Here is a 10399-nt window from a genome sequence, read left to right as displayed (position 1 = left end):
AATTCATTAAAATTTTTCACTCCACTTTCCTAAAACCAACCATTAATTTAATCTTCTTTTCACCTGGTGAGCTGGGCCGGGCCTTATTGTTAAAACAGAGAAGCCGCGAATCAAAACTAGTGGAGTTTAATAGTTAAGTGGAATACCGAATATGTGCCCCATAAAAACAAGGTTAGATAGAATAATTGCAAAGTCCGTCGGAGTCCGACCCAGTCTAGTTTTTGCCCTGGCCTGCGTTCTCTTCCGCGTCGCTGCAAAGGGGAGCGCAGAGATAGATTGAGAATGGCAGAAGAAGCAATCCTCAGTTACCTGGAAAAGGGCGAAGTAATTTCAGATTCCGGTGTCTTTGCTTCTGAACGTGGAATTGACCACAATGAGATCGTTAATGTCATCAAGAGCCTCCACGGTTTTGGATATGTCGATGCTGAGGTGCCATACATTTCTTCTTAGTCATCGCCATCTTTATGCTTCACTCACTGCTTCTGTATTCATGAGAGTTCTTGGTTTTCCCTGAAAGCTTGTCGCAATGGTTCTTTGTATAAATTACACCTTTCACTACCCATGATCGTTTACTTGCTGTTTTTGTTACATTTGTTGCAGTGCAAAACTTAGCTTCGCGCAAGATCCTAAATTTAATGAAAAATAGTATAGGATATCGATGACTGTTCTGTACATTACTTTTTATAACCTTGTTTGCATTCGAAATGGTTTTTTTTTTTTTTTTAAATGGTTTGCACTCGAAGCAGCTTCTATGACGGGTTTATAGTTTAGATCGAATTTACCTTCGCGATAACCGTGTTATCATGCAGGACATTAAGAGGGAGACATGGGTGCTAACGGATGAGGGGAAGACATATGCTGCTGCAGGATCACCTGAAGTGCAACTGTTCCTGGCAATACCGCCGGAAGGTATCTCTAAAGAGGAACTTCAGGTTATTATTCCACACACTGAAGATTTATGATAACTTTAATTGTTCTCACTAATTAGTTTTGATAGCTCTTTTAGGGGATTGTATTGAATTTTCTATTTTCGTACTGTACCAGTAAATTTTGGTAAAAAAAACTGAAAGCTGGTGTCTCCTTGCAGAAAAAGCTAAACCCCGCTGCCTTCAAAATAGGCTGTGCTCAGGCTGCAAAGAATAAATGGGTGGAGTTAGGAAAACAACTTATATCCCGGAAGGTATGCTATGGTCAACTTGTTGCCTTAATCTGAAGATGGCCAAGTTCATTAGATTCTTCTTTTTCTAACTTGCCATTGTCATTGGTCATTAAGACATTCATATTAGTATCCTGAACCTAACTAAATAAAGCTACCAGTTTCACTTGCACATCTCTAAGTTTGTTTATCAGAAATTTTGCCTGTTAAAGTTCAATGTTGCTGCTTATTCGTTAGAGCTTTACTCATGCGTCTAATGTTCTGCTTTTTGTTGTAAAATTTGGTCGATGGCATTGCTACTGTATGGTGTCTGTTTTGTTCTATTTTTATCTCCTGTTCTATATAGTCCACCCTACTCTAAAGGAACATTTATATCCGGGTATGACATTGTAGTGACGATGCAAAGGATGCACCTTGTGCTTATTTGGCCTAGTAATGATTTTACTATGCACTAATTATTGTTGACAAGTCTATATTTTGCTGTCAGGTCCAACATGTGGAGGATAGAGTTAAAGAATTGCTTCTGAAAATACAAGAGGGACAGGTGGGTGTGCTATTGTGAAAGTTCCTGCTTACAGTTCTGAGTCAGTATCCTGTCTTTTCACCTACTAGGTCCAAGTGATGATTGGTTGTGGGCTTTAAGCTTGTCCCCCCCCCCCCCCATTTTCCTACTTATGTTTTCTTTCTTCTCAGCTTTCCTTTTCAAATTTGGATACCTCATTAAAAATTTTCCTGCATGCTGTTGATTCAGGTTATTGGTTCAGATGATATTAAGGCTCTCAAAGCCCGGAAGCTTATTGTTCCACAGTAATAATAATAATTTCCTTGCAGACTTCTAAATTCTTGTTGACTTAAGATTATTTGACCTTGCTAGAGAGCTTTCAAGACATATTACATTTGTTTTGATTCTGTATTCTGTTTTGATATGGAAAATATCTCATGATTTAGGACATGGAACGGCTACTCAGTGAAAAAGGGCCCTAACTATGCTCCGAGAAGAAAGAAAGTTGTCACTGATCTAACTCGAGACAATCTCCAGAGGTATTATTTTTAATGAAGGAAAAATATGCATTAGAACTTTCGCATTTAAACTGTTGCTTGTTGCCAGTGTCTCAGCAATATTCTCTTGGTAAAGTGTACGATTTTTCTATAGATATTTTTATTTTGTCTGAACTTCTGCCTTTGTTGTTTTGTTTTATATCAGCGGAGAGTGGAAGGAATTAGAATTCAAAGAGTACAACTACAGTGCTAAAGGTCAGCCACTTGAGGGTGGATACCTTCATCCACTACTGAAGGCAAGAAGATTGTTCCTCATTTCCTCTCCCCCTTCTTCCCCTTACTAATGGGAAGACGATGCATATCAAAATTTGTTACCATTGCCACCTTAATTTTGTTTAACTGTGAACGATGCCTGTACTTGGAATGTCGGTTTATCAATAAAATGTCCCAGAAAGGTTCCCTGTGATTTTTGTAAGGTAGAAATTGCTGGAGTGTGATCTTATTGGGGGTAATGTTCATATTTAACTTATTCTGAAAGTCATTGTCTATTTACAGGTGCGTCATCAACTAAAACAAATTTTCCTCTGCATGGGGTAAGCCTTATTATTGTCATGTGAAAGCTAATGTCTTTTCTGGGTAATACATTCAGTTTAATTAGTTATTAGTTCTGAATGTCAATCTGGTTTGTGCTACAGGTTTGAGGAGATGCCAACAAACAATTTTGTTGAAAGCAGGTAAGGTTTTACCCCGGGCTGTATCAATTCCATTCTAATGTCAGTTGTTGATTCATCACTACTGAAACATCATGTGATAGGTTTTGATTTTGTGGCTTCATATATCCAACCGGTATAATGTGATAAAGATGCTTTCATCATTATCTTTATGTATATCTTTTCATGCTGGAGATTTTAGTGACTTTTTGCGGTAACCACTTGGAGCGGGTCTTATAAGGTTTTGAAGCTCAGGTCACTATAGTTTAGATCTTAATGTTTTGAGCTTGCTGGCTTCTTTTCAGCCTATTCTCATTCTTTCATTTTCCTTTTCTTCGCTTATTGTTTTATTTTTATTATTTCATTTTTAATGGGACTACTGGAGGATAACAAAAGAATTCACAATATTGGAAACCAAGAACTGTGGCTTCATCCGCCAACAGCTAGTGTTGCCCCTCAACTTTTTTAGAACCCAAGAGGGTTTGTCTTCTATAAAGTGCGATAAAAATCTTCACTGTCTTAATATTTTAAAAGCAATGGATACTTTCTGAATCAAGTCAATTTATGATTATTGGTTCTTAAATTTGTTCTTTTCTTTTGATATTAAAATTCAAGAGATTGTACTCCTCATTTACATCACATTATTATTTTTAACCGTCAAACTAGAGTAGGCTCTGTGTATTTAAATAGCACCCAAATAGTAGACTGATATTCATGTTTCAATTTGTAGCTTCTGGAACTTTGATGCGTTGTTCCAGCCCCAACAACATCCAGCTCGTGATTCTCATGACACATTTTTTTTATTAGGTCTGTGAAACAGACTTTTATTATTTTTCTTTCTAACCAAATTTACGTCTTATCCTGATTTTGTGCCCAACATCAATTTGCAGCTCCTTCAACAGCAAAGGATCTGCCTGAAGATTATGTTAAGAGAGTGAAGGACGTTCATGAAGTTGGGGGTTATGGGTCTAGGGGGTATTACCTCTTGAACACTCATAATGAGTTCTCTTTATAGGTTATATAACAATTCATTTAGAAATTCTGCTGATTTTTCTGAGGAAAGCCGTGCAATTTGATTTCTGGCAGATATGCTTATGACTGGAAAAGAGAGGAGGCAAACAAAAACATCCTTCGAACACACACAACTGCTGTTTCCTCTAGGATGCTTTACCAGCTGGCACAGGTTCGCATCCAGTGTCTGAATTTATTATCATGTTCTTTTGTGTACATACAATTTTACTGTTTTGTGCTATTCACTCATTGAGGCATCATGCCCTACTATTGTCCTTTTTGCCATGATTTTTCATGAGCAAACTTTTCAAGTGACATTTATTAATGTTTTAAGCAAGTTTAAGCTATTTTGCTTATATGATTCGTTTTTTCCCCTTTTTTTTGCCATCAATAAAGTGATTACACTTTTCACGTTTTTCTCTAAACTAATGCAGTAGTTTTTCCCATTCCAATATTTTTGCAGAAACCATTTGCTCCAAAAAAATATTTCTCCATAGATCGTGTATTTAGAAATGAAGCAGTCGATCGAACTCATCTTGCTGAATTTCACCAAATTGAAGGTATGCATATATCTATCAGCTGACTTATTTCCTGGGCAAGCAAATTTTTTGCACATCAGTCAATATTGGGATGGTGTAATAAATTTTATTGGAAAGCATTTTAACCTCCGTACAAATTGGTATGTTCTTGGCACTGAAGCCGGTGCATCTATGCTCAACTTTTATCCCATCATGTAAAATACCCTTATCATCCTCTGGTCTAACTTCTTTTGCATCTGTAGATATACCAAAAAAGGTCATATACTTATTTTTGCTACTCTCTACTCTCTTGCTTTTGGATTCAGGACTTGTCTGTGATCGAGGACTCACCCTTCGTGACTTGATTGGAGTTTTGTATGATTTCTTCTCACGCATGGGTAGTGCTTTCTTTTTTAACAAGCCTGTGTCTTTTAAGTGCGGGCGTAACCTGGAAAATTCATGTAGCCCGTTGCCAAGTTTGAGAAAAATAGAGTTTAATAGCGTTATTACCCGTGATATTGGGTTCAGGTATGACTAAGCTGAAGTTCAAGCCTGCTTACAATCCATACACTGAACCTAGCATGGAGATTTTCAGGTATTAGTTTGTCTTCAGGCAGTGGGGTTATTAGGTACTTCTGCTATTATTCTGGGAAGTTAACATTTGTCTATTCATTCCATCAGTTATCATGAAGGCCTTAAAAAATGGGTAGAAGTAGGAAACTCTGGCATGTTCAGACCTGAGATGTTGCGTCCCATGGGACTCCCTGAAGATGTGCAGGTTATCGCCTGGGGTCTTTCCCTTGAAAGGTTAGACAAATTTGACGCCCTTCATTCTTCATTAATCATTTTTCCAAAAGCCAAGATATTACGTGAAACTTATATTCTTGTGTTGGGGTCTCAGTTTTGAGGTAAAGAATGTAATGAACTGTAATATATTTAGTTATAATATGTTACTTGGACATTACTGTGTAATGATTTTTACTTTTATTTCCTCCTTGACGTCAGACCAACGATGATACTATACGGAATAGATAATATCAGGGATCTATTTGGACACAAGGTAATAACTTAATACCATTTCTTCATTATGTGTTCGAATAATTAAGAATTTAAAACAAAAAAAAAAGGAAAAGAAATAAATGTTTGACTTAAATCCCTACTATGTGGGAATTGTCTAAAGCGCAGTCATTTCTTTCCTTTCCATCTCAATTTAAAGATACTTAAAAGCTTATGATGCAATGCCCTAAACTTGGTATTTTCTCTTGCAGGTGGATCTTGGTCTCATAAAGAGAAATCCAATCTGTCGCCTTGGAATTGAGTAAAACTCGACGTTTCTACTTTCAGATTGTCGCTTGTCGTTTACAATTTTTCTCAGATGTCACCTGCCTACTTGTATCGCTAGATTTCATCGAGACGCTGTAATTGATTGTAACAGCATTTTTGTACATCTATCCACCATCTCGACGAGACTGTAGTTTATACGTAAATTAGCATTTGGGGCTCAACGACCAGGATCTGTCATTTTATTATTAATTGGATGTGTCAAATTACAGAAACAAAACATAAAGTAGAACCAACTATTCTTTGCAAGGTATAATTGAGAGTTATGTTCTTCCTTAATTTGAACTAATCGAATTGTTTTCCTACACGCGTTTGTGCAATATAGCTATATGCCCCTTCCTCTGAAAAAACGAGAAAAGGAATGACCAATCAGAAAAGGAGAGCCATACCAAGAAGAAAAATGACCATGCTCGTTATTATTTGATCTGCTCTGAGGAAGCAAAGTTATGAGCCTACCTCAACCATCTCATCGTTACTCTTCACCGTTTCATTAAGATGTGGGATCTCCTGTTCCTTCATTCTACTAAGAAGTTCCTGCATCATGTATCTCAGCTATGCTAAAAATATATCATTTATCACCGGCATTTCTATGCAGGGTGATGATTAATTCGGATATCTGATTATTTAGCTTCGCTTCACACAAACTCAACCAATAATTGATGTTCTAGAAAGCCATCAAGTTGTTCGTCTGTGAGGTTCCGTAATATCAGCACTCTTGCCTGCAGATAGCAGTGTTTGTCGCTTTCTAATTTCAGAGTCAACCAATTTCCTGAATTCTTCATCAGAACAAGCCAACATGTAACGCAGCTTCAAATTAATCCGATTTTCCACCAGAACCTTGTGCCTTGGAATAATTCGACCATTCAGAGAATAACTGAAAAACCTGACAACAATGAGGGGCTTAGCTACTTGAAAGACAAAAACCTACCAAAACTTTGCCTTAACTTTATCTTTCTATATTTACCTTGGAAACTCGATGAGATCTTCCAAAGGCCGGACCATGGTTCGCCGCAAATAACTATACTTGGGACGAAGGATATCTATGTTGTATCTGAGCAGCATTGGGAAATCCGCAATCATCTCACCCAGTTGCTTAAGCCGTATACCAAGTGACAGATAATATTTTACATTCACTTCAAGCTTATGCGTTATGCTGCATCCCAAGAGCTCAGGTCCCAGAGCAATAGCCTTTGCGATATCTTCATCGCTGACCCCAGCTTTGGTCATCAAGAATATGACCTATATGGCATTCAAATGAGCATTAGTCAAATTATGGACAAGTGAACTAATCAATTCACGACAGATAATAACTATTTGAAAGGATGTAGAGAGCAGTATCTCTCTCTCGGCACAAATCTCAATCAAACTCAAGTGTAACTAATAGGAAAATATAAAATTAGGGAGAATCCTAAGGTGGACCTAGTGCACATACACCAAGCAAACTGTTATGGAACTTAAAGACATGCCACTAGATGTCCACCTCACAGTTGTATGCATAGATCTGCATACCAATTTCTTGAGAATCAATTATTGATAAAACACTGATCACTCTACAAGCACTGCTCCTACAAAGTCCTTAAATGGCCTTTACTAGTGAAGTCTTAACTGCTCTTGCCGAAAACATAACTTGAAGGAAGTCTTATTTTTCTTCCATTATTGACAGTGTAAGGAATTGGCCGAAAATAAAATAGATTATGGTGATAAATCCCAAAGCACAGATGAAAAAGACAAACCACTGGCCTAATCTTCTTGTAGAGGCTGTATGTGAGCAGAGTAGGAAACTTCACAAGCATGTTTCCGATTGCATCATCTCGAATCCCTATATCCTGAAAAAACTTTACCTGCATGATAAAAGAATAGGTAATCTGTCATCAGCATTATTATCAGCAGAAATCGTTTGAATAAATATATGTTTGAATCCGTCATACATGCACTAGGGAATGAGTAAGATATCATCATTCATGAGGGCGAATGGGGGAACCAACCCTGTGTAGCTGATATCACAAACCTTACTAGACTTCAGCTTCAAACATGAGGCAGATTAAAGTGGAGATGACATACCTTGGGCAGAATAGTTGTCTGCAAATCAATACAAAAAACCATTGGTTTGATCATAAGCATTCTCCTCATACCATCTCGGGTGACCCCATAATAATACAAGTACTTAGCAAGAGGCTTCCATCCTTCTTCAATGCTACATCCCATCAAATGAGGCTTAAATGCTAACAATCTGCCAACATCCTCACTTTTGAGCCCAAACTCCTTCAAGTAATTAACCTGGAAATTACTAAGAAAATGTCATAATTTGTGTATAAGCTTGCCAATTCTAACTATCTTAAATTAAATTTGAGAAAATTATCTCTGGCCTCATATTTGGCTTGGTCCTACTTCCTAAACAAGAAAAATACTGTAATTCAAAGCATATAATGAAGATATGTTCTGAGAAGTATCTTAGGGTTCATAAAGTGCATTAGAATCTAATTACCTTCTGATTCATTTCTTCTAGAGTATAGTAACCAAGAGCTTTAGGATAATCAAAAACCATTGTGCCAAAATCATGATTATTTAAGCCCATATCTAAGTAGAATTTCACACGAGTCTCTACTTCTTCCATGCTGTAAGATAGCAGTTGAGGACAGCGACTTATCACATAACCCATCCAATCCCTCCTGACTCCCTTGCTCTCTAAATACTCTACAATCCCATCCAGTTCCCCATTGCTGCGATCAAGAATATTATCTCCAGCATTCACAAGTGTAACCCCGAGAAATTCTCCTTTCACCTTTACTGACTTCAACCACTCAGCAAGACGTCTTATAGACTCAAGGTTTCCTCTTGACATCAAAATGAGCTTGGATATCCGATGATATGACAGTGCATTATGCTTCAACCATCTAGATTGAGGACAGAAAATCAGTTGATGAGCCTCCAAATTGACCGTATCGCAAGCATTTTTCAATTACAAACCCATAACTTCTTCAGAAATAATTATAGTTCAAAAAAAATCTTGAGTAAACTAATAATTTGGTCTCCGAATTGTTCGTCCCGTTCGCTGCCAAAGTGAATCTTGTAGTGCGTATTTAATCCTTAATAATGACGAATTAATTGTGCACTAACCATTTAGTCAAGTGACCAGAATGCTAGGAGGACCAAGACATAAAGAGTTAATTATCTTCAGTGCTCCAAGTTGAATAAGTCTAACAATACAGAGACCCCATTATTAGTTTATTCAATATGCTTCATGAAGTTTTTTTCTTAATTAAATCTTAAAATGATTTTCCGACCAAGAAATTCTCAAAATGATTCAAAGACGTTGATGCTCGATCCCATTAAGTAGACATGTTGATTTCATACAAACAAGAAAACAAACACCTTGCCAGAAACCTCAAACATACCAAGTAGTAGCCCTCCTACCTGATAAGAGGCACAACTTGTAAGTCGTCTATGACAGTTTTGGCGCGTAAATTGAAAGTAGAATGCGAATACTGAGGTATTCGTTTCATCGAAGCAGCTTCAATCATGACGTAATCGATAAAACCAGTCAATCGATTGACCAAATTGGTAGCGTACGTGATTCCAAACTTGCCCTTTCTCATAGCTTCCAAAAAAATCTCTCGCGTCACCTTCCTTCGAATCTCAATCGCACGCATTATTATCTCCTCCTCGTCTGCATCTTCATCTTCCACTTTTTCTCTAAACAGAGTTCGCAGAGGCGGCAAAGAAGAACCCACATCAGGATCACTAGGAGATTGAACATAGATAGACCCAGGAAACTGAGGGGTTCTTCTCCTTACAAGGGAAAGCTCTAAAAGCTTAATCTTTTCTTCATCCGGCATGTTGTGTTGAAGGTCACCGGATTTGAGATTGAATGGCTGGGAATGATGGTTTTCTCGGTCGGGAGATAGTTGGTGAAGGAGAAAGGCGGTGGATTTGGAGTTCTGCTGGCGGAGAATGAGGTTCTGGGTATCTGGGCCATGTGGATTTTGGCAGTTGACAACGGTGAAAGTTGGGGTGGAGAGGGACTGGAGAGGGAGAGAGCATGGAGAGCGAAACTGGTATCTTTGACATGAAAGCATTTCCAAGGTTTTGAAGAACGAAGATGGCGATGGCAACGGATAAGAGTGAGTGTCAATGGACAAACAGTTACTTCGCTCTGTTCAGGCTTGGCGTATCAAATTTTCGTTAGTCTCGTTGGTCTCGTAGATAGAAAAGCGAAGATTGAACAAGCTCGCATGACCCCAACACCCCGCCTGAGAGGGCGTAAAAAGGAACAGGGAGCCGTATAAATATCTCGAATTCCAAATATTTGATATATATCTTGAAAGGCAGAGTCACAAAACTCATATCTTAAAAGGCAGGGTCACAAAACTCAGATAAAACTTTTAAATTACTTATTATCAGATTTTTAACTCAAATAGAACATGCAAAAAAGATAACTCTTTCAATACAATTTTATTTTTGTATAGAAAGATGCTGTGTTCTTAGAAACAAAATATGATGAAGACTTGGTAATTCTAAATTTTGTTCTCTTATTAAAATGGAAACGAGTTAAATATGCATCAAACTAACAATATACGAGAAAGAACTTGAGCTTCGAAACCCTCGGCGCATATGAATGAAGAGATAGCGAACGTTGAACCCAAAAAAAATCTGATAAATCAATT

At 37.6% G+C, this 10399-nt stretch overlaps 2 protein-coding genes across 3 annotated transcripts; one reads left to right on the top strand and one right to left on the bottom strand.

Annotated features, from left to right (window-relative positions):
* The first annotated feature begins 202 nt into the window (after positions 1–202).
* On the top strand, positions 203–5984 carry LOC114745277 (phenylalanine--tRNA ligase alpha subunit, cytoplasmic). Its single transcript, XM_028933428.1, has 18 exons — positions 203–429; positions 810–932; positions 1088–1180; positions 1644–1700; positions 1908–1963; positions 2105–2197; positions 2361–2451; positions 2711–2748; positions 2851–2889; positions 3596–3672; positions 3756–3840; positions 3952–4048; positions 4340–4436; positions 4721–4792; positions 4923–4989; positions 5076–5201; positions 5400–5454; positions 5663–5984. The coding sequence occupies exons 1-18, from the start codon at positions 283–285 to the stop codon at positions 5714–5716; spliced, it is 1467 nt and encodes a 488-aa protein (XP_028789261.1). The 5' UTR covers positions 203–282; the 3' UTR covers positions 5717–5984.
* On the bottom strand, positions 5888–9969 carry LOC114745276 (transcription termination factor MTERF2, chloroplastic). 2 transcript variants are annotated; one of them, XR_003740186.1, is made up of 7 exons: positions 9150–9969; positions 8221–8629; positions 7797–8012; positions 7469–7576; positions 6700–6974; positions 6192–6618; positions 5888–6076 (listed from the first exon to the last, which is right to left on the bottom strand). XR_003740186.1 is itself a non-coding variant. In XM_028933427.1 (6 exons), exons 1-6 carry the CDS (start codon positions 9809–9811, stop codon positions 6411–6413), a joined length of 1878 nt encoding a protein of 625 aa, XP_028789260.1. In that variant the 5' UTR covers positions 9812–9969; the 3' UTR covers positions 5978–6410. The 2 variants fall into 2 exon arrangements, 1 of the variants encoding a protein (XP_028789260.1); XM_028933427.1 differs by having other exon boundaries at positions 5978–6618.
* Positions 9970–10399: the final 430 nt, after the last annotated feature.

This window comes from Neltuma alba, unplaced genomic scaffold (assembly GCF_004799145.2).
Source record: "Neltuma alba isolate B1F8T4 unplaced genomic scaffold, ASM479914v2 tig00004589_pilon, whole genome shotgun sequence".
NCBI classification, from domain to species: Eukaryota; Viridiplantae; Streptophyta; class Magnoliopsida; order Fabales; family Fabaceae; genus Neltuma; species Neltuma alba.
The sequence above is the reverse complement of the archived record's forward strand: the minus strand, read 5'-3'. Positions and strand labels throughout refer to the sequence as shown.

Excerpts from the sequence above, each read along its gene's own strand:
- LOC114745277 (XM_028933428.1), top strand. The coding sequence starts at position 283 with ATGGCAGAAGAAGCAATCCTCAGTTACCTGGAAAAGGGCGAAGTAATT. Across the intron at positions 2,749-2,850 it reads CAAATTTTCCTCTGCATGGG|GTTTGAGGAGATGCCAACAA; the intron begins GTAAGCCTTATT and ends TTTGTGCTACAG. Across the intron at positions 5,455-5,662 it reads GGGATCTATTTGGACACAAG|GTGGATCTTGGTCTCATAAA; the intron begins GTAATAACTTAA and ends TTTCTCTTGCAG.
- LOC114745276 (XM_028933427.1), bottom strand. The coding sequence starts at position 9,811 with ATGCTTTCATGTCAAAGATACCAGTTTCGCTCTCCATGCTCTCTCCCT. Across the intron at positions 7,577-7,796 it reads AGACAACTATTCTGCCCAAG|GTAAAGTTTTTTCAGGATAT; the intron begins GTATGTCATCTC and ends TTTATCATGCAG. Across the intron at positions 6,975-7,468 it reads ACAAGAAGATTAGGCCAGTG|GTCATATTCTTGATGACCAA; the intron begins GTTTGTCTTTTT and ends AATGCCATATAG.